A 19,464-nucleotide genomic window follows, 5' to 3' on the forward strand; every position below is an offset into this window, starting at 1 on the left:
TGACAGTCTAAACACGACTTTTAACAAACACGGGCTTTTTGACAAGTATGCAATAACAGACACAATCAAAAGGGGAGAGGGGCAATTACTTTTTCACAATACTCTGTTTCACCCAACAATGTAAGACAAATGGATTACAGTGTTGATAAATGAACAAATGGCATGTATATATATACAGTGTATCACAAAAGTGAGTACACCCCTCACATTTCTGCAGATATTTAAGTATATCTTTTCATGGGACAACACTGACAAAATGACACTTTGACACAATGAAAAGTAGTCTGTGTGCAGCTTATATAACAGTGTAAATTTATTCTTCCCTCAAAATAACTCAATATACAGCCATTAATGTCTAAACCACCGGCAACAAAAGTGAGTACACCCCTTAGTGAAAGTTCCTGAAGTGTCAATATTTTGTGTGGCCACCATTATTTCCCAGAACTGCCTTAACTCTCCTGGGCATGGAGTTTACCAGAGCTTCACAGGTTGCCACTGGAATGCTTTTCCACTCCTCCATGACGAAATCACGGAGCTGGCGGATATTCGAGACTTTGCGCTCCTCCACCTTTTGCTTGAGGATGCCCCAAAGATGTTCTATTGGGTTTAGGTCTGGAGACATGCTTGGCCAGTCCATCACCTTTACCCTCAGCCTCTTCAATAAAGCAGTGGTCGTCTTAGAGGTGTGTTTGGGGTCATTATCATGCTGGAACACTGCCCTGCGACCCAGTTTCCGGAGGGAGGGGATCATGCTCTGCTTCAGTATTTCACAGTACATATTGGAGTTCATGTGTCCCTCAATGAAATGTAACTTCCCAACACCTGCTGCACCCATGCAGCCCCAGATCATGGCATTCCCACCACCATGCTTGACTGTAGGCATGACACACTTATCTTTGTACTCCTCACCTGATTGCCACCACACATGCTTGAGACCATCTGAACCAAACAAATTAATCTTGGTCTCATCAGACTATAGGACATGGTTCCAGTAATCCATGTCCTTTGTTGACAGGTCTTCAGCAAACTGTTTGCGGGCTTTCTTGTGTAGAGACTTCAGAAGAGGCTTCCTTCTGGGGTGACAGCCATGCAGACCAATTTGATGTAGTCTGCGGCGTATGGTCTGAGCACTGACAGGCTGACCCCCCACCTTTTCAATCTCTGCAGCAATGCTGACAGCACTCCTGCGCCTATCTTTCAAAGACAGTAGTTGGATGTGACGCTGAGCACGTGCACTCAGCTTCTTTGGAAGACCAATGCGAGGTCTGTTCTGAGTGCACCCTGCTCTTTTAAAACGCTGGATGATCTTGGCCACTGTGCTGCAGCTCAGTTTCAGGGTGTTGGCAATCTTCTTGTAGCCTTGGCCATCTTCATGTAGCGCAACAATTCGTCTTTTAAGATTCTCAGAGTTCTTTGCCATGAGGTGCCATGTTGGAACTTTCAGTGACCAGTATGAGAGAGTGTGAGAGCTGTACTACTAAATTGAACACACCTGCTCCCTATGCACACCTGAGACCTAGTAACACTAACAAATCACATGACATTTTGGAGGGAAGATGACAAGCAGTGCTCAATTTGGACATTTAGGGGTGTAGTCTCTTAGGGGTGTACTCACTTTTGTTGCCGGTGGCTTAGACATTAATGGCTGTATATTGAGTTATTTTGAGGGAAGAATAAATTTACACTGTTATATAAGCTGCACACAGAATACTTTTCATTGTGTCAAAGTGTCATTTTGTCAGTGTTGTCCCATGAAAAGATATACTTAAATATCTGCAGAAATGTGAGGGGTGTACTCACTTTTGTGATACACTGTATATACGTATATACTGTATATATACAGTATATATATATATATACACAAACACACACAGTCAGTAACCATTAGTGATAGTGAGGGAGGAACCAATAGAAACATATGATGTATGGTGTGAAAACCAGCACTGAACACAGAACCAAAGTCAAACGTTTACATGCACTTGTGGGAGACGTGTTCGCCAAGGCATTTGGTATTAAAAAATTAAAGAATTGTGAATGTTTATTGTGGGTTTTTTTTTAAAATAGGACAAAAATAGACAAACACTACATGTGAATGTGAACACCTTACCATGAGCTTGTCTGACCATGAGCTCAACAGTTTCTATAAAATTTATAGGGTTTCATTTTGGAGCTGCCCAACCCATCGCAGTTACCACCTTCACTCATCTGTTAAGGATTTCCTCAAGAGCAAGTTCAGTCTAAAGAACATTTTTAAGATCAGCCGCTTGCAATCGTCGTCCCAATTCAGCTAAACGATGTTCAGTGGGGTCTAGGTAAGGACCTAATATTGTATAGTCCACCACGAGCTCTGAGAGTGTCCTGTAGTATTTGACACTAAGTCATTAGCAGCAGATTTCCTGTATGTCCTGTAAGTGGTGAGGTGGCCCCACATAAAAGCCAGGACCCAAAGATTTCCAGGAGCATCACACTGCCTTCACTGTCCTGTCTCCTGCATTGTGGTGCATCTCACACAGTCACGATCGTGCACGCAATGTAAAAACAAAATGTGATCCATCAGGCCAGGTTACCTCCTTCCAGTGCTCCATGTTCCAGTTCTGATGCTCACGTGGCCATTTTGAGCACTTCTGGCATTGGACAAGGGTCAGCATGGGGTCAGCTTAATTTTAGCTTGCTTCATAATTCTGTCCACCTCACACTTGACAGTAAGTACATTGTTGTTGGGTTTGAACGGAACGTCTGATCATCGAGATGAATAAAATTTTCCATGAGCTCATGCAAAGACTTCTGAACCCCACAGTAGCAGCGTTAAGCTCTTTTAACTGTGGACTGTGATACGGCCAATCAGCTTCTAGTTCGTTGTAGTTCTGTTTTCAAATTCCATCCAAGCATAAAGTGAAAGTTTTGGGTTTTCTTCCTGACCCTGACAACAGACCACTGTTCCATGTAATCTGTACTTATGAAACAGTGTTTATCACAGACATAATTAGAATGCCAACATTCCCGTGGCACACACGTCCATTTCAAGTGCATGTAAACTTCTGACCTCTGCTGTATTACACGTTTTAGTTTTCATTGTTAGCTTCAGTACTAGTGTTCTCCCCTCATATTTTCTGCTAAGTTACAGTTGATTTTTAGTGGGGCTTTATCGCCTCTACCTGGGTTAAAGAGAGGCACGACCCCATTTTTAGGGAAATCTGTTTTTATGGTACAGAGACGCACATTCTCTTTAGCGTTGTAAAATGAAAGCTCACCCTTATCGTAATCCAACAGAACACCAACACTTTCTGGAGCTTTCACTGGTAGGAAGGTTTTTGGTGTAGTGTTAACAGAGAGGCCATTTTGTGGATCTGATCGCAGAAACCAAAACCCGTTTAAAACAGTAAAATGTTTCGGATCATTTCCTAATTCGTACGAAGCCTTGGCAACTCCAATAAGCCATGACTTCTTCACTGGTATGTTAGGTGCTGCAAGTCCGACCTCCCAATATGCACGACCTTCTTTGATGGGGTCTTTTCCACTCACACATAATTCATAAGGAAATCCAGTACTAGTGATTTTCTCAGGGTCCTCATCCCTTATCATGTCATTATGCAAAACTACATTTTCATGGACCTTGTTCTGATCCAGAGTAATGTGCACTGTGGAGAAAAAGACATAAAAAACATTTAAATATTTGTACACTTTATAAATTACTTGAAATAACTGAATTAATGAAAACAGATGTTTCTCTTTTTGTAAGGGGGTCTTTCTGAAAATCAGATTAGCAAAAAACACTAGGAGACCAGTGTTCAGTGTAAACTTTAATATAGGCAGAATCACAGTAGTCCTATTTAAACGGAGCTCTTTAGCTGTGTACGTATTTATTTTTGCCTGTACGTTTTTTTGATTGATTCATTTAGTCAGACTATGAGAGATTTCAAAACCACAAATCTACTAACACAGTTTCACTATTATATTATATTATATTAATAAACTGTAGGAGACTTACATGTTCCTTTTCTCAGATCATCCATTTCTAAGATACCTGTAAAGTTTTTTGAAAAATGTTAATGAAGGTAAACAACAAAATGAATTAATAATAATAATAATCATCATCATATGTGACTATTCCAATCAGAGATTGATTAGTGTACGTACCTTCTTCTTCATCTGAGAATATCAAACAATTCAGAAAAATGTAAATGAATGTAAATATCATACAGAACTGGTTCTAACAATAATAATAATAATTTAGTATTAAACCTTAATAACCTTATCCTAATAACCTTAATAAAAAGGAACGCACCGTTTCTGATCAGTATGTATTCTGCAACACAGAAAACACCAGATTAAATAAAGCAGTACGGTAATGTAAATAAAATATATGAACTATAAGACGAAAGTTACCTGTTTTATACTTTTTGTAGTAGAAGAGAGCAACGCCGAGCATGACGGCTGTAATAAGGAACGCTACAGCGAACATACTCACCAACACTCTGTATTTATAATCTAAAACAATTCAAACACCAACGATTACTAACAACATCAACACTTATCAAACACCAACACTCATCATCAAACACCAACATTATTTATCAAACACCTAAAGTTTTTGAATATCGTTTCTTTAGGTAAGTCACCTGAGGAGAGAACGAGGGCCCCAACGTCCAACCTGACGTCTCTTTTTTCCTCCTCAGACAGAGAGATAGAGCAGGAGATTAAATCAGTGGATGTATAGATGATCCAGCTTTCAATGCAGAATTGTCTATTCATTTCTTCTCTGTACACCAGTGATCCAGGAGGAAGTGGAGCATCTGCATCCTTTGTTTGCCACAAAAGCTGTGGTTTAGGAAACCAGCCACATGAAGAACAGGTAACATTTACTGCATTATTATTGAGGTCCTGCAGAGAGATGAGAGGAGGAGAACCTAGAGCTGAGAGAGAGAGAGAGAGAGAGAGAGAGAGAGAGAGAGAGAGAGAGAGAGAATAATATGTTGTTTGGGGGTTTTCAGGAACATTTGACTTTAACTGTAGAGTTCCTTACCAGTTACGAGGAGATTCACAGTGCTGCTGTCGTATGATCTGTCTCCACTTATATAACAGTGAAAAATGCCGTTATCCTGAAAATTAAGGTTTTCCAGCTGTAAGGAGATGTCTCCCTGTTTCAGCCCAGTAGACTGAGCGTCTCTAGAGGTCAGAGAGCTCCGGTTCCTGTAGATGTCCTCCTGAACATCATAGTTAAGCTTGCGATTCTGGTAAAAGAGCACTGGGGTTTGGTACTTCTCTGGGCGGTACCAACGGATCTCCATGCTCTCAGCATCAAGCTGAGGGGTGAGCCAACACGGGAGAACAACGGAAGAACCATATCTTGCTCTGATGACACCTGTAGAGCTTGATACTTTGAAAGACTCTTGAGAGAGACAGAAGAAGAGGTGTTTGTGTCATTTAAAATCTATTTTCTCATCTGCTGTTTCTAAGCTATCACAATTAACAATGACAGATAGCGTGAAAGCTAAGTTCTGTGCCGCTTCTCATGTGAATGCGCCTTTACTGAACAGAATACGGTATTCCAAGATCAAGTATCTCTACGATTAAGAAGTGTAGGGAAACAATAATAATAATAATACATTTTATGTATAATGCACTTTACATTTGAAAATCTCAAAGTGCTACAGAAAAAGAGTAATATAAAAAATCATGAAATATAAAACAAATTTAAACATCATAGCATCATGAGACATACATAATAAAATCAGCGGTTATTTAAGAGTCATAACATCTGTTAAAAAGAAAAGTTTTTAGACCCTTTTTAAAACTCTAAATCGTCTAGACGCCATAGACGAGGAGCAGCAGAACAGAAAGCCCGATCACCCATGGTACTTAGTTTAGTTCTGGGACCATGGAACGCATTAACAGGTTTCCCAAACATCCTTATGGGAAAAAATACCTTGAAACTCAACGTCTTTAAAACTCAACGCCACTCCCAGAACCAACTGACATGGAGTTTTAAGGTACCGCTGTATATGCAAGAAATAAATAAGATCGGGGTGTCATTACGACTATTCAAAACGGAATAGGAAAATCAGACAAAAGTAGTGGTGAGTGGATCGATCCAAATATCGATATTATCGATACCAACGTTGGTATTGGTATCGGATCGATACTAGTGTTGATGGGATCGATACTTTAGTTTGACTTTTTCTCCGCTACATTCAGCACGTTTCTCCTGTTTCATCAGAAAGTAAAGATCATGTGTGTACACACTCGCTCCTCTCACATCTTACATGTTCACCTCGCTCCTCCTCTCCTGATCTGCCTGTGGTTCCGTCATGTTGTTATGTTGTTAAAATCCTAACAGACATCAGTACGTTGGTAGGCATTGAAATATTTAAGTTTTGAATACTTTGCTTTGCAGATACAGAAATAGGGTCAATTTTATGGAAATAATAGTGTAAACTATACATACGTAATGTACAGACACTCCTTACGCACTTTGACCAGCCTACGCACATGAATCGTATCATGTAGTGAGGCTCTTATTCCGTGTTTGGGTGAATGAGAGCTCTTTTCTTTTGACTTTGTGCTTATAAATGTAAACAGAATAGCTTAGATTTTTAATTTTAAATTAACAAGGACACGTGTTTTTGGATGCTATTAAAAATGTAAATGTATTCACCCAGCAAACACAACTATGTGGTATATATGAGGTATGAGTTAGCTGCTTTGTGGTGATACGCCATGATAGTAACGTGAGAAAGTAAAGCACCAGAAACAAGAAATCGGAACCGCTTTATACAACTGAATTTATTTACAACCCTACTGAGAGCAGCTACAATAATACACCTAAAGCAGGGGCGGAGCCAGGGGGTGGCCAGTGGTGGCCATGGCCACCATAAATAAATCTTCGGCCACCCCTCCGGCCCCCCCATCACCGCTTTGCCGGCAACTTTTTTTGCGGAAGCATTTCTGCACGCAGGTGTTCTCACAGGGACGCAATTCAACAGCGCACCTCAAAGAAGTAGTTCTCCCCCAAAACCGTGCAGTAATACACGACATAAAGGTCAACCACCAACACAATTACAGAAGTAGTACTACATAGTGCTACTAGTACTACTATTACTATTTAGTAGTATTTGTGGCGAGCTACGAATAAAGGCGCAACCGGGCTCTGCGCGTTCCAGTGTTGCCAGATTGGGCGGTTATCCGCCTAATTGGGCGGATTTTGTTTGAAAACAATTTAATAGCAGTTAAATAACACTTCTATTTAAAAGAATATATTCCGTTTTAAGAAGCTCCAGCATTGTAGAAGGCTGTTAAAAGTAAAGACTTTTTAATGCTGATTTGGCTTAATAGTGTTGGTCAGTCTGTATCATATTGTTGAAAGAAAATTTAAATTTGTTTTCCATGCATTCACACTAGCATGTTCTGGGGTTCAAATGAGTCTCATCATTACACACAAGTTGGCAGCCAAATGATAATGTATTGCAAAGGAATATCTTTGAAATTCTTCCTCATAACGTTAAGGTTATAGGCTATATTCTGGTTTTTCACTTGTCAGGGAAAATGAAGAGAGAAAAAAAGCTTATTATTCTTCGTGATGTAATTCTACATGGCACTTACTGCCTGTATAGGTAAATGAGTGAGTGACCACATAAAAAAAGGTATCAGTTTCTGTGCCACCCCTGTGTGAGCAATGGTCTCAGTCTGGCCACCCCTATGGAAATTGTCTGGCTCCGCCACTGACCTAAAGGTCATGAAAATTCATTCAGATTGATGATGCATCTACCTTAATTATTAAAGAGTATCGGTATCGGACTGATATCGACGATACCGGCCCTGTATGTACTTGGTATATACCAAATTTAGCAGTATCGCACACCACTAGACGAAAGGCGTTTAATTGTAGTGTCACGTGACTAAGCGCGCCTCGCCTATTGGATCATTTTTAAATAGCGAAAACAAAAGTGGCCGAACACCCAACCTCCTCACACAAACAATGGAAAATACTGATTTAATACGTTTAAATAAATTGCAATAACCAAACGGTTTGTAAAATGATATCCTGAATAAAAGTGTCTGGTACATAAAGAAATGTAAACGTTAATAATCTTACCTGATGCGTCTGTAAGCCTCGATTCATAACACAGCACCACAAAACACCACATTAATATTCCTGGGAATAAAAAAATACATCATTTAATAATAAAAACCTGTTAAAAACACTAAAGTGCATCAGAAATCACATCATTACAACATTAATTCTTCAAATACGTCATTCCTTTGTTCCTCACACAAACAGGCTGTAACTATAATCCACCACATCTGTCCTCTTACCCTCTATTACACGCATGATGTCCTCAGATGAGCTCGTTTACAATGTTTTTGTCTTAAATTTTAAAAATATTAGCTAAAGATGGAAAGGATTAATCGTGTAAAATGCAGACACGTTCAAACATGCAGACACAGGCCGTTTACTTTCTCTTTCACTGGTGAGATCGTGGTTGCCAGATAATGCCAGGGTGGGTCTTCTGTAGGATTTACATGAGTAAAAATTAAAAGCATTTAAACATTCCTGAGATCTAGAACTTCAAAAAGGCTTTTGCAAATATAGTTACAATTCAAAGAACATTAAATTAAAAGCAGAGGGAGTAAAAATAAAATACAAAGTGCAATAAGAAACATGAAAATATTGATTTTGAAACAAAGCAGTACTATTAGAGTGCAAAATGTAAGTTTTTAACCCGGATTTAAACATTTCCACATTTGGGGCACATCTAATATCTCCTGGCAGTCTGTTCCAGTTCTATGCAGCGTAACAGATAAATCTAACCATGTTTAGTTTGGACTCTGGGCTCGACTAGCTGACCTGACCCGAGTCCATGGATCTAAGAGATCTACTGGGTTTATATTTTCTAATCCAGTGGTTCTCAAACGTTTTCTGTCACACTTTACAAAAAAGAGTTCAATCTGAGTTTAATCTGTGCCAAAAAAATAGTAATTTGTGACATTTCAAGTCTTATCACTGTATTAGTGGCTGTTTTTCTTCATTGCCTCTCCATTCTGTAAATCTAGACCAGGAGTGCCCACACTTTTGTGGCTTGAGATCTACTCTTTCAGCCTACAGGTCATCACCATCTACTTTTTAAGGTTGGCCTCATCATTTTTCAAAAAAGCTTTGAAGCTGTTTTAAATGCGCTTCAGTTCATGTATTGATGTTCAGCTTCACAGAGCAAGTGACTAAAAATTCACACTGACCTTATTCTGATGATTTGCTCTAAACAGTATCGGTCTGGTTTATGTATCTGGACAGGAGCTGCTGATATCAGTAATGATGGACCCATATTTAGACTTCATTATTTTTATGTGGGAAAAGGTCGATTCACACAAGTAGGTTGATCCAAAAAAGCTGTCAGATATGTGGAAGTTCCAAATTGTCCAGCAGAGGCCTTTGACTTTATATACATGTCAGATTGTAGGTTTAAATTTCTCCATCAGAAAACGTTCTAGATTGGTGGTGCTCTATGCGGGATGAGGTGTAGTTATGGTAACAAACCGCTAATTAAACAAACAGTGGCCACATTTCATATCAGTCACGCTGAGCTGTGTACTGTGCTATCGATGTATCGTGCTCCCCTGATCTAGACTCTCTGTCAGGATGAATCCTGCCAACCTGAAAGCACAGTTTGTTTATTGTCCACTGTGAAAAAGATTCCGACGTTAAAACATTGGTTCCACGCTTCATTTCTCCGCCAGTCAGACGTGCCCCTCCCGTCATGCATCTGTCCCAGCTTTTCAATGGGCGCAAGGCACGCAGTAACACCCTGGACTGGGCGCCAGTCTATTGCAGGGCAGACACACATACACACACACACACAAACATACACACACCCATTCACCTACAGGGCTATTTAACAAAAATAAACGTCTGTCCTGTTAGGATTTTAATTATGTTGTTAGATGATTTACACATTTGTTAACCAAGAAACGGGGAATCCTAAAAGGAAATGAAGCTATCAGTGAGAGAAACTATGTGTGTGGTGGAAAAGGGCATAATAAAAACTCCCAAAGATCTTTTTCAATTTGCAAAATCACTGGTAAATAAAATAAACAAATAATCAAAATCTGAAAAACACAAACAAAACAACAGCATCATGTGTTGATGGACTCACGTGGTCAGAAAGCACCGATACACCAGGTGTTGGATATAAACTGTTTGCTATAAACTGGTTTAAGCAATTGAGGGTTGAGAGCCTTGCTCAAGGGCCCAACAGTGGCAACCTGGCAGTGTTGGGGGCTTGAACCAGCAACCTTTTGCTTAGTAATCCAGTACCTAATCCAACCACTAGGCTACAGCTGCCCTAATAAAAAGTATTTATTTGACAGCACAGTAAAGAATCACGATAAACTCAGTTGGTTCACTTATTGCCAAATTGTCTAGAGCTTAAAAACAAACATTTAAATTCCTTCTTTGCAAAGTGAGCCACTGTAATTTTATTAATTAATTAATTGTACAAAATTACAAATAAGTGTTTATGCTTTTGTCTGATTGGCTGAAATGTTCCCTCATGTTTACACTTACAGGCAAAGGTTTGGTCGACCATGTCATTTGTTTTTATTAAAAATAGTTTGTAGGCAAAAGTTTTGATGCTGAATCTGTTAGAGGAATTACTTCTCTTTTATACCTTCAAACTTTATTGTACTTAAAAATATATTGAGATATGCTTCAGTGAAGGTGGGTGGTGATACGGGTGGACAGCTTTGTTTTTTGAATAATTAAAATGATGCTTTTTGATGTATTTTTACTCATTTTTTTCTGAACAGTGATATTTTGCAATTTATTTAACAATAAATTAGTATTTAATAGAACACAACAGTCTTCAATTAAATCACAGCTGTAATAAAGACTTTAACACTGAAACATACCTGTGATCCGCAGATCTGAAGAGTGAAGGTAAAAGTTGTGTCTCCTTAATGCTGGATGTTTCAGATCCTTCCTCTCTGTATCTCAGCACTTAAATGTTACCACGTCCTGCTTCAACTCCAACTTTATTTTTTACCTGGGAAATTGAGATCCTGAAGTCCTGAAGCATTTAACCAGAAAACATGCAAATACTGAATGTAAATGAGGAGACTTCACATGCATGAGACAATGTAAATAAATGATCACCCCCGTGAACCCAAGACGTGATCTATAGCCGTGGTAGCTCAGTGATTAAGGTACTGAACTAGCAATCAGAAGGTTGTTGGTTCAAGCCTATCACTGCCAAGCTGCCACTGTTAGGCCCCTGAGGAAGGCCCTTAACCCTCAGTTGTGCAGTTTGTATTGAGCCCTAAGTTGCTAGGTGCTGGAAATGTAAATCTATACTCTCAGCAAATACTTCAGGCACCAGCTTCTACAAACATTATTTACATTGATTTTACTAGCTGAGCCTCTGTAAGTACAAGCTTTCACACTTTCCTCCACAAGTCAACACAAATGTTCAGCATGTTACCTTAAAGTTCATGTTTTATCTGCTTTTAAACAGTGCAGCGTATAAAAATAATCAGATTATACAACTGTGCTCACTAGTGAGTATAACAAGGTACTTTATTCACACAGTATTCAGACCCCTTGACCTTTTACACACTTTTTGTTGTGAATTTGATCTTAAATAAATATTATTGCAATTTTTACCCATTAATTTACACTTTGTCAATCAGAATTGGAAGATCATGGAATAAAACATCATGTTTGCTTTAAAACTCCTTGAGATGACTCTAGTACTCAGCTTTAATTGGGTGGCAATTTGACTGTTTGCTATAAACTGGTCTAAGCAATTGAGGGTTAAGGGCCTTGCTTAAGGGCCCAACAGTGACAACCTGGCAGTGGTGGGCTTGAACCAGTGACCTTTTGATTACTAGTCTAGTATCTTAACCACTAGGCTACAGCTTGCAATGAATTACCATGGTGGAAAACCAGATATATTTAAACATCTCCATCTGTTTCAATATTTGAAAGTCAGAGCTATCACATCCCTGATATTTTTGTAAACATCTTTCTCACATTTTTACAAATGATCACTTCATTAATAGTCACATCTTTAAAATCATGTACTTGTACTTATCACTATCTCTGTAACAACTCATGAACGTGATGTACTGCTGCTGTCCACAGGCTCGTCTCACTGGTAGTGATGGGAATTATGGCTCTTTGAAGGGAGCCGGATCTTTTGGCTCTGTTCCTTGTAAAGAGCCGTTCAAAAAAAATCTCTCTTCGTTCTTTATTTCAGCCAGCGGGAGGCAGCCCTGATATTAACATCAATGATGAACAATCATGTAAATTTTGCCTCCTTGCCTTAAATGTAGGCCTAATTCAAACAACACTCAAATGAGAAAAAAGAAAATATTTATTTTGAAAGTATACAAATTGACAACAAGTATATTTTAATAACAATAATTTGTTTGTTTGTTTATTAGAATTTTAACGTCATGTTTTACACTTTGGTTACACTCATGACATGAACGGTAGTTACTTATTACACAAGATTCATCAGTTTACAAGGTTATTTATATTTCTCCCCTAATCTAGTCGTGTCCAATTCCCCTGACTGCGACCTCCATACTGATTCGACCCTTCACCGCTGACTGAGGACGCCTCTCAACCGACATACGCCCCCTCCGGCACGTACAGTCAGTACAGACTGCATTTTTCACCTGCACGAGTCGAGTTCATATACTTGACGGGCACTGTGTACGGAGGGCCACACCCCCATCAGCATTATTCCTCAGCCCTGTGCAGGCGCCATCAGTCAGCCAGCAGGGGCCGCAGTCGCACCAGTTATGAGGACCTATGATCCGACTTTTTACCCTCTAACCCTGAACAACAGCCAAACGTTGTTCATGCTGCCGCCCAGCCCAGTCGGAAAGGCAGAGCTGAGATTCGATACGATGTATTCGAAACCCCAACTCTGGTGCGCTAGCGTACTTTACCGCTGCACCCCCTGAGCGGCCCTATCGAACACAGTCTTGGACAATTTGGTGTCTCCAATTAAAAGTTGACTGGCTTGACACAGTAAAATGTGTACAAGAATAAACTGTTGGTGGTAAATATCATGTTTAGAAGTCATAGATAAATATTTATTTTGTATTTTGTGCTTTCGATATTTCTGCAATTTCCCTTTGGGGATCAATAAAGCAATCAATTAATTTTTTAACATCTTTTACCTTATTTGTGATTATATTAATTGTAGTGTTGCATTTGGCTTTATAAACCAGGGTAGCAATTAGTTTTCACTATTTATCTAAATATTATCCAAAGCTTCTGTTTTCATCTCAGTTCTGTAAAATATATTCGAGCTAAATATTTGATATAAAGCAGGTGTCAGATGTCTACATTGTTGGAATTGCAGTATTTTTCTGATGTAAAACCACAACTTAGTCACATCAGATCTTTTTCCATCTTTGTGACCAAATTAAAAGTAAAAGTGATGTTTATTTGTAAAAAAAATAATCTAAAAATCAAGGACAAGAAGAAAAGAAAAACTGTCAGAGAGGGTCTACAGAACTTTCCTGTTGGAAAGTTGAAGGAACTGGTCAGTCCTTGCATGGACAACAATCTGCATTTTGCATAACAGAGTAAGAAAAAGGGTGGCACACTGAAGCCATTTCTTTTATAAGATGTTTACATTTATCATCAGGATGGTTATGTTAACGTTAATAGAGTCAGTACACCTAATCCAGCGTCCTGGAATACTACTCAACAACCAAAAAGAAGCAGTCTTCAGTGTTTTACTTCAATTTAGAGGTTTCCAGTGATAGGGGCCAGTGATAGGGGCCAGTGATAGGGGCCAGTGATAGGGGCCAGTGATAGCTCAGTGGTTAAGGTACTGGACTAGTAAACAGAAGGTTGCCGGTTCAAGCCTCGCCACCACCAAGTTGCCACTGTTGGGTCCCTGAGCAAGGCCCTTAACCCTCAATTGCTCATTGTGTAAGTCGCTTTGGATAAAAGCGTCTGCTAAATGCTGAAAATGTAAATGTAATGTAAATGTTTCCAGCTCGCAGTATTACACTACTAGAACAGTCAGGGATTAGTCTGGTGGCTGGAAATAGATATTGCAGGATATAGGAACAACCCTTTATATTAACATCCAACAAACTTTCTTTTTGTGTCACTATGCAGAATCACCAGTAGATAAAATAAACAAATAATCAACATCTGAAAAACACAAACAGACCAACAGCATCATGTGTTGATAGATTCATGCAGGTCAGTCACACATTATCACTCTGAACGTGGCCAGAAAGCTCCATTAAAACTAGACAATAAAAACACAATATAGATATTACAGTCCAGTAAATAATCCGCAAAGTTACACGTTAAATCGTGTGTTAGTGAAATGTGTAAATATTGTGTTCAGCCCGAGTTCTCACATACCGACCTGTGTGCTGTATACACCTGGAGTACCTGATCCGTGCATGCGCAATACGAACCAGTTGTAGCCCGGGTAGTGACGACACTTTCTGATTTGCATTATCATATAAATACATCAACATTTCAGTTGATATCTTTCTTTTATTTACCAATCTACTAGCTGATAGCTTTTATTTATAAAAACCATCTACTACTATAATAATATTTAAACATTGTAATCGATAGCTCTCCTTTATTTAACCATTTACTAATGTTTTTATATCCTATAGGAGGATATAACTGTACTAAATTAAAAGCCACATGGCATGATGACTATGTTCTAAATAAAACTCTATTATTTACCACATTTACAAGTTACAGATCATCATTTTTTCTTGTAGAAAATCTTTCCATCAGGCTGAACCCTCCATGTCACTGTGGTGTCCTTCAACATGCCGAGTTCCTCCAGCTTCTGCACAATCTAAAGAACAGGAGCAGAACTGTATTACTAATAAGCTAACCCGTAATTGTGTGTTTGCTTTATAATGTGGTCACAACAGAAATCAATTCAATCCATAAATCTACAAATGAATCTAAAATACCAAATACTGACTTTCATCAAAAGTGACTGTACAGCAGCATCAAACACGTTCTGATCAGACGTCACCTGCAGCTTCAAGATATTTCTTTGTATTGGATCTGAGGAAGGTAAAATAATTCAGTGTTTTTAAACATGTTATAAAAATATAATATAACTACAGTACAGTCACCAGTGTTGGGCAAATGACAAGTGTGCAAGTGTAGCACAACTGCCAGATGAAGAATGATGTACGTGTGCAGACATTCGTTTTAAATAACTTACAAAACTACATCAAATAATACTTAACAAGACACAAAACTGGTACACAAACTAATTCATGTATAATGATGGAATAATGAAAAGAAAATGTCTTTCCAATCCGGGACAACTTGCTCAGTCAAAGCATTAAAAGTCATTCTTTGCAGCCGCTCAGGTGGCGCAGCGGTAAAAAGAAACGCGCTGCAACCAGGGCTGGATTCTGAGAGCGTGGTATCAAATCCAGCCTTGCTTTACCGGTTCGAAGCTGAGTGGCTATATGAGCAACGATTGGCCGGTTGCTCATGTGGGGGGTGGGACAAAGAACCGGATGTGGGTCTCTCTCTGTCAGAATGCGGTTGCGTTCTCTGCCGGCTGATTGGAGGCGCTTACACAGAGATGGGAGAGGGTGCCCTTAGGGTGTGTCTCTCCGCATGCAACGCTAGGTGGCGCCAAACTCGTCGATGTGTGGGTGGCAAAGATGCATCTGGCTGCTGCTCGTGTTTCGGAGGGGATACGAGTTAGCTTCAATCACCTCCGTCAGGGCGGGGTTTGGCATAGACAGAGAGGAAGCACGATGCTAATTGAACAATTGGATGCGCTAGAAGGGGAGAAAAAGGGGTAAAAAAAAAAAAAAAAGTCATTCTTTGCTTTGGTTAGTCAAATTAGGACTTTTGTCAGTCAAATAAAGGCTCAAGAGTCACACGTTCTTGTTTTTTATGTTTTACTCCAAAAAACAAATACACAATGGATGTCAAATCAAGCCAAATTAGAGCAAAACCAACTGCATTTACATCATTCTTTATTTATTATCAATTTAATTATTAACTATCCTTTAAATATAATTAAAAATAAAATACAACAGAATTGGTTTCACTCATATTCCCGGATCTCAATAATGTACATGTTGTTACTGATTTGGATCTGATTTAGAGATATTTGTGCAAAATGAAGGTTGGTAATGGATGTGGGAAATGTGTGACAACAAGTTAAAGAACTTGAGATGGTTATCAGGAATCAACTCCATATTCTGCAGATTAAAATAGATTCCTGTTAGCACAAGTTTCTGTGACACATCACTCACTTACTTTCTTGAGCTCATGCACCTACCCTAATTTACATACTACATATATTTTTATTTCTTTATTATTTTAGACGGTTTTTTTCTGTCTTATTAAAATCCCTAAGGATTAGTTTTTGTAATTTCAGACCTAAATGTTAAAAAAAGTGATTACTTCAGTTTTATAACATGGTCGTCAATCTCTGTGTACAAACAAAATCGGAGTAAGCTTTGTAGACATTTATTTTATTTTAATTTGCAGCAAAAATAAAAACTCACTGTGGTAACAGAAGAAATAGTGGTCAGATGTGCAACCCATATCCTCGAACAATCCTCCCAAAAATATTCCACAGTTCTCATCTTTATAATAATTATCAGGCTGTCCAGGTGCCCAGTAGATGTTCTGAGCTTTGGTGTGATCAGACCAAGTCCAGGTGTCCCTGTAAAGACCAAACCAAGAGTCGCCTTGACCTGATGCCACCTGCTGTAAAAGATTGTTGTCTGTAACGTTGAGTGCTGAGGCCAAATCCGTGTGAAAACTTCTGCAGTAGGTCTGAGCATCGGTCCAGTTCAACTGAGGACTGGCGATGCCAACAAACCTGCTATCTCCAGGGTACTCAGCTGTAAAAAACCAACAAGTATTTAATCATGTGATCATTTTACAGAAATAAATAATAATTTAGGCATGTGGTGGACGTGTTCCAATCCTTTAGTCACAGAAAAAGAAACAGTGAAATCAAACAGGAAATAAAAACCTGATTATAGTCATGAAAAAACAAGTCAGTTACTGCTGTATTTAAATGTACAATTTCAAATGACTTGAACCTGGGCATAAAATATCTGTAGAAATTGTAAGAGCCGAAAAATCAAAGGCAGGTATTTATTTATTTATTAAAGTCATGTTTTACACTCTTTGGTTACATTCATGACAGACACACGGTAGTTCATCGTTACACAAGGTTCATCACTTCTCAAGGTTATATTGAACACAGTCATGGACAATTTTGTGTCTCCAATTCACCTCACTTGCATGTCTTTGGACTGTGGGAGGAAACCGGAGCACCCGGAGTAAACCCACGCAGGCACGGGGAGAACATGCAAACTGCACACAGAAAGGACCCGGACCGCCCCACCTGGGGATCGGACCCAGGACCTTCTTGCTGTGAGGCGACAGTGCTACCCACCGAGCCACCATGCCGCCCCAAAGGCAGGTAAATGATGTCAGAATCATAATAAGATCAAAAGAATTTGACTCACCATTGTAGCAGATGAAGGGCTTAAGTGTGCTGCATGAGAAATCACACCAACCCCCCAAACTGTTTATTACACCACATGCTTCACATCCATTAGCATTATTAGGCTCCCATGTGGCCCATTTTAGAAAATTCATAGCAGACAGTGAGAGGTCATGATAGGACCAGCGCCAGCTGTCGATCTGATTGTACAGGCCAATCCAAATGTAGGATGTCACACCTTGGCGTGCAGCTTCATCCTTGATCTTCAACAAGTCATTGTAGGTCTTGACTGGAGCCAAGTCGGTGTACTTTGCTTTGCAGTAGCTGTTTGCATTTGGCCATGACATGGCTTGCTTAATAAGATACAGAGTTGGAGCAACCGACTGGAGACTGAGAACGACTGGAGCAAAACCTGGTGGCAACATTTATAAACAAAAAACATTTACTGTGTAGCTAAATGGAAAAGTGATGTAAACACGCCCCTGTCCCAATTACCGTAAATACAGATCATTTATAAATAGCTGCTCTCAGTTTTTATTATCATTTTATATCTTGTCCTAACATTTCTGGAATTAATGTTTGTCAATTGCTGGTTAAGGAAAATCATCACTTGACAACATGCCCAAAAGTATATGAACCCCCCCCTCCTAATTACTGAGAATTGGTGTTCTAGTCATCAGCAGGTTTTTAAAAATAATATAAATACATTTACATTTACATTTTCGGCATTTGGCAGACGCTCTTATCCAAAGGGACTCACAGTAGTGCTTCCATAGTGAACATTTCATTACTCTAGTTTAAGTAAACAACAGTCCAACAACACAAATCTGCTAAAACCTGTTAGAACTAAGGTGTTTTTTTTTTAAGAAATGGAAAAGTGTGTTAGTAAGTAAGTACATGTCAGCTTAAGTGCTCAGTAAAAAGGTGATGAAGGTTTTTAATCGTTTTTTAAAGACAGCAAGAGACTCAGATGTTCAGTCAGACAGAGGAAGTTTCTTCCACCATTTGGGTGCAAGTACAGAGAAGAGCCTTGATGCTCGTCTTCCTCCTAGATTACAACCCCAAAATCAGAACACCGTTCAGACAGTATGGAAAACACAGTGGTTCCTTTTATTTCATTGCAGAAAGTAATGAACCCACGATATTTCATTTTATTTGGTAATATACATTTATTTCTGCATTCATATCTGTAACACATTCCAAAAAACGTTAGTACTGGGGCAATTTTAGGCTAGTAATGAGGTAAAAAAAACTAAATAATGACATAATTTTAAACAGGTGATTGTAATAATCAACGAAAGGCTGACAAATGAAATGAAGTTAATAAGACATGAAACATGAAATACGTTGGGTTCATTCTGTCTGCAATAAAAAGAAAAGTCAAAGTACATGTAAAAACACTGAGGTTAGTTTTTATATATCCTGTCCCAGCATTTTCTGATTTGTGATTGTATTTGCTTCCAACATTGTAGAAAAAGGCTTGGGAAGAGACTCTCTTGTTCTCTTCGCAAACTGAGGTCCATAAAGACGTGGTTTGAGAAGTAAAGAGTCTAAGCTCAACTCTACTGAACACATATGAAATAAATCACATATGAAATAAATTGTGTGTCCTCCTTCAGACACACAAGTCTCAGCTCGCATCTCAGCATGTCTGCGAGATATCTCACAATGGATGTCAGCTCATCATCTAAACCTCAATCCCAGCAAGACAGAGATGTTACTTATTCCTGGAGATCAATCTCCAACCCAGGACCTAGTCATTTCTCTTGATGACTCCCAGATTAAACCATCTGATAATGTAAGGAGCCTTGGTGTCGTCCTGAATAACCAGCTGACCTTCTCTTCTCATGTAGCCAACATGACAAGATCGTGCTGTACTGGCACCCAAGTGGTGGAACGAACTTCCTCTGTCTGTCCGAACATCTAAGTATGTTTTTGCTGTCTTTAAAAAATGATTAAAAACCTT

The 19,464-nt window shown here is 39.0% G+C and overlaps 1 protein-coding gene and 1 long non-coding RNA gene across 2 annotated transcripts; both read right to left on the reverse strand.

The window, feature by feature from the left end:
* Window positions 1-1,876: 1,876 nt before the first annotated feature.
* LOC134327077 (butyrophilin subfamily 1 member A1-like) lies at window positions 1,877-8,329 on the reverse strand. The gene is made up of 9 exons (XM_063009161.1): window positions 8,314-8,329; window positions 8,093-8,152; window positions 5,024-5,389; window positions 4,620-4,913; window positions 4,387-4,488; window positions 4,286-4,306; window positions 4,138-4,149; window positions 3,989-4,024; window positions 1,877-3,638 (listed from the first exon to the last, which is right to left on the reverse strand). The coding sequence occupies exons 1-9, from the start codon at window positions 8,327-8,329 to the stop codon at window positions 3,088-3,090; spliced, it is 1,458 nt and encodes a 485-aa protein (XP_062865231.1). The 3' UTR covers window positions 1,877-3,087.
* Window positions 8,330-14,780: 6,451 nt separating this feature from the next.
* Window positions 14,781-16,589, reverse strand: LOC134326527 (uncharacterized). Its single transcript, XR_010014521.1, has 3 exons — window positions 16,543-16,589; window positions 14,982-15,067; window positions 14,781-14,849 (listed from the first exon to the last, which is right to left on the reverse strand). It is a non-coding gene; the product is annotated as an uncharacterized LOC134326527 (long non-coding RNA).
* Window positions 16,590-19,464: the final 2,875 nt, after the last annotated feature.

Source organism: Trichomycterus rosablanca, chromosome 14, assembly GCF_030014385.1.
Source record: "Trichomycterus rosablanca isolate fTriRos1 chromosome 14, fTriRos1.hap1, whole genome shotgun sequence".
Taxonomy (NCBI): domain Eukaryota; kingdom Metazoa; phylum Chordata; class Actinopteri; order Siluriformes; family Trichomycteridae; genus Trichomycterus; species Trichomycterus rosablanca.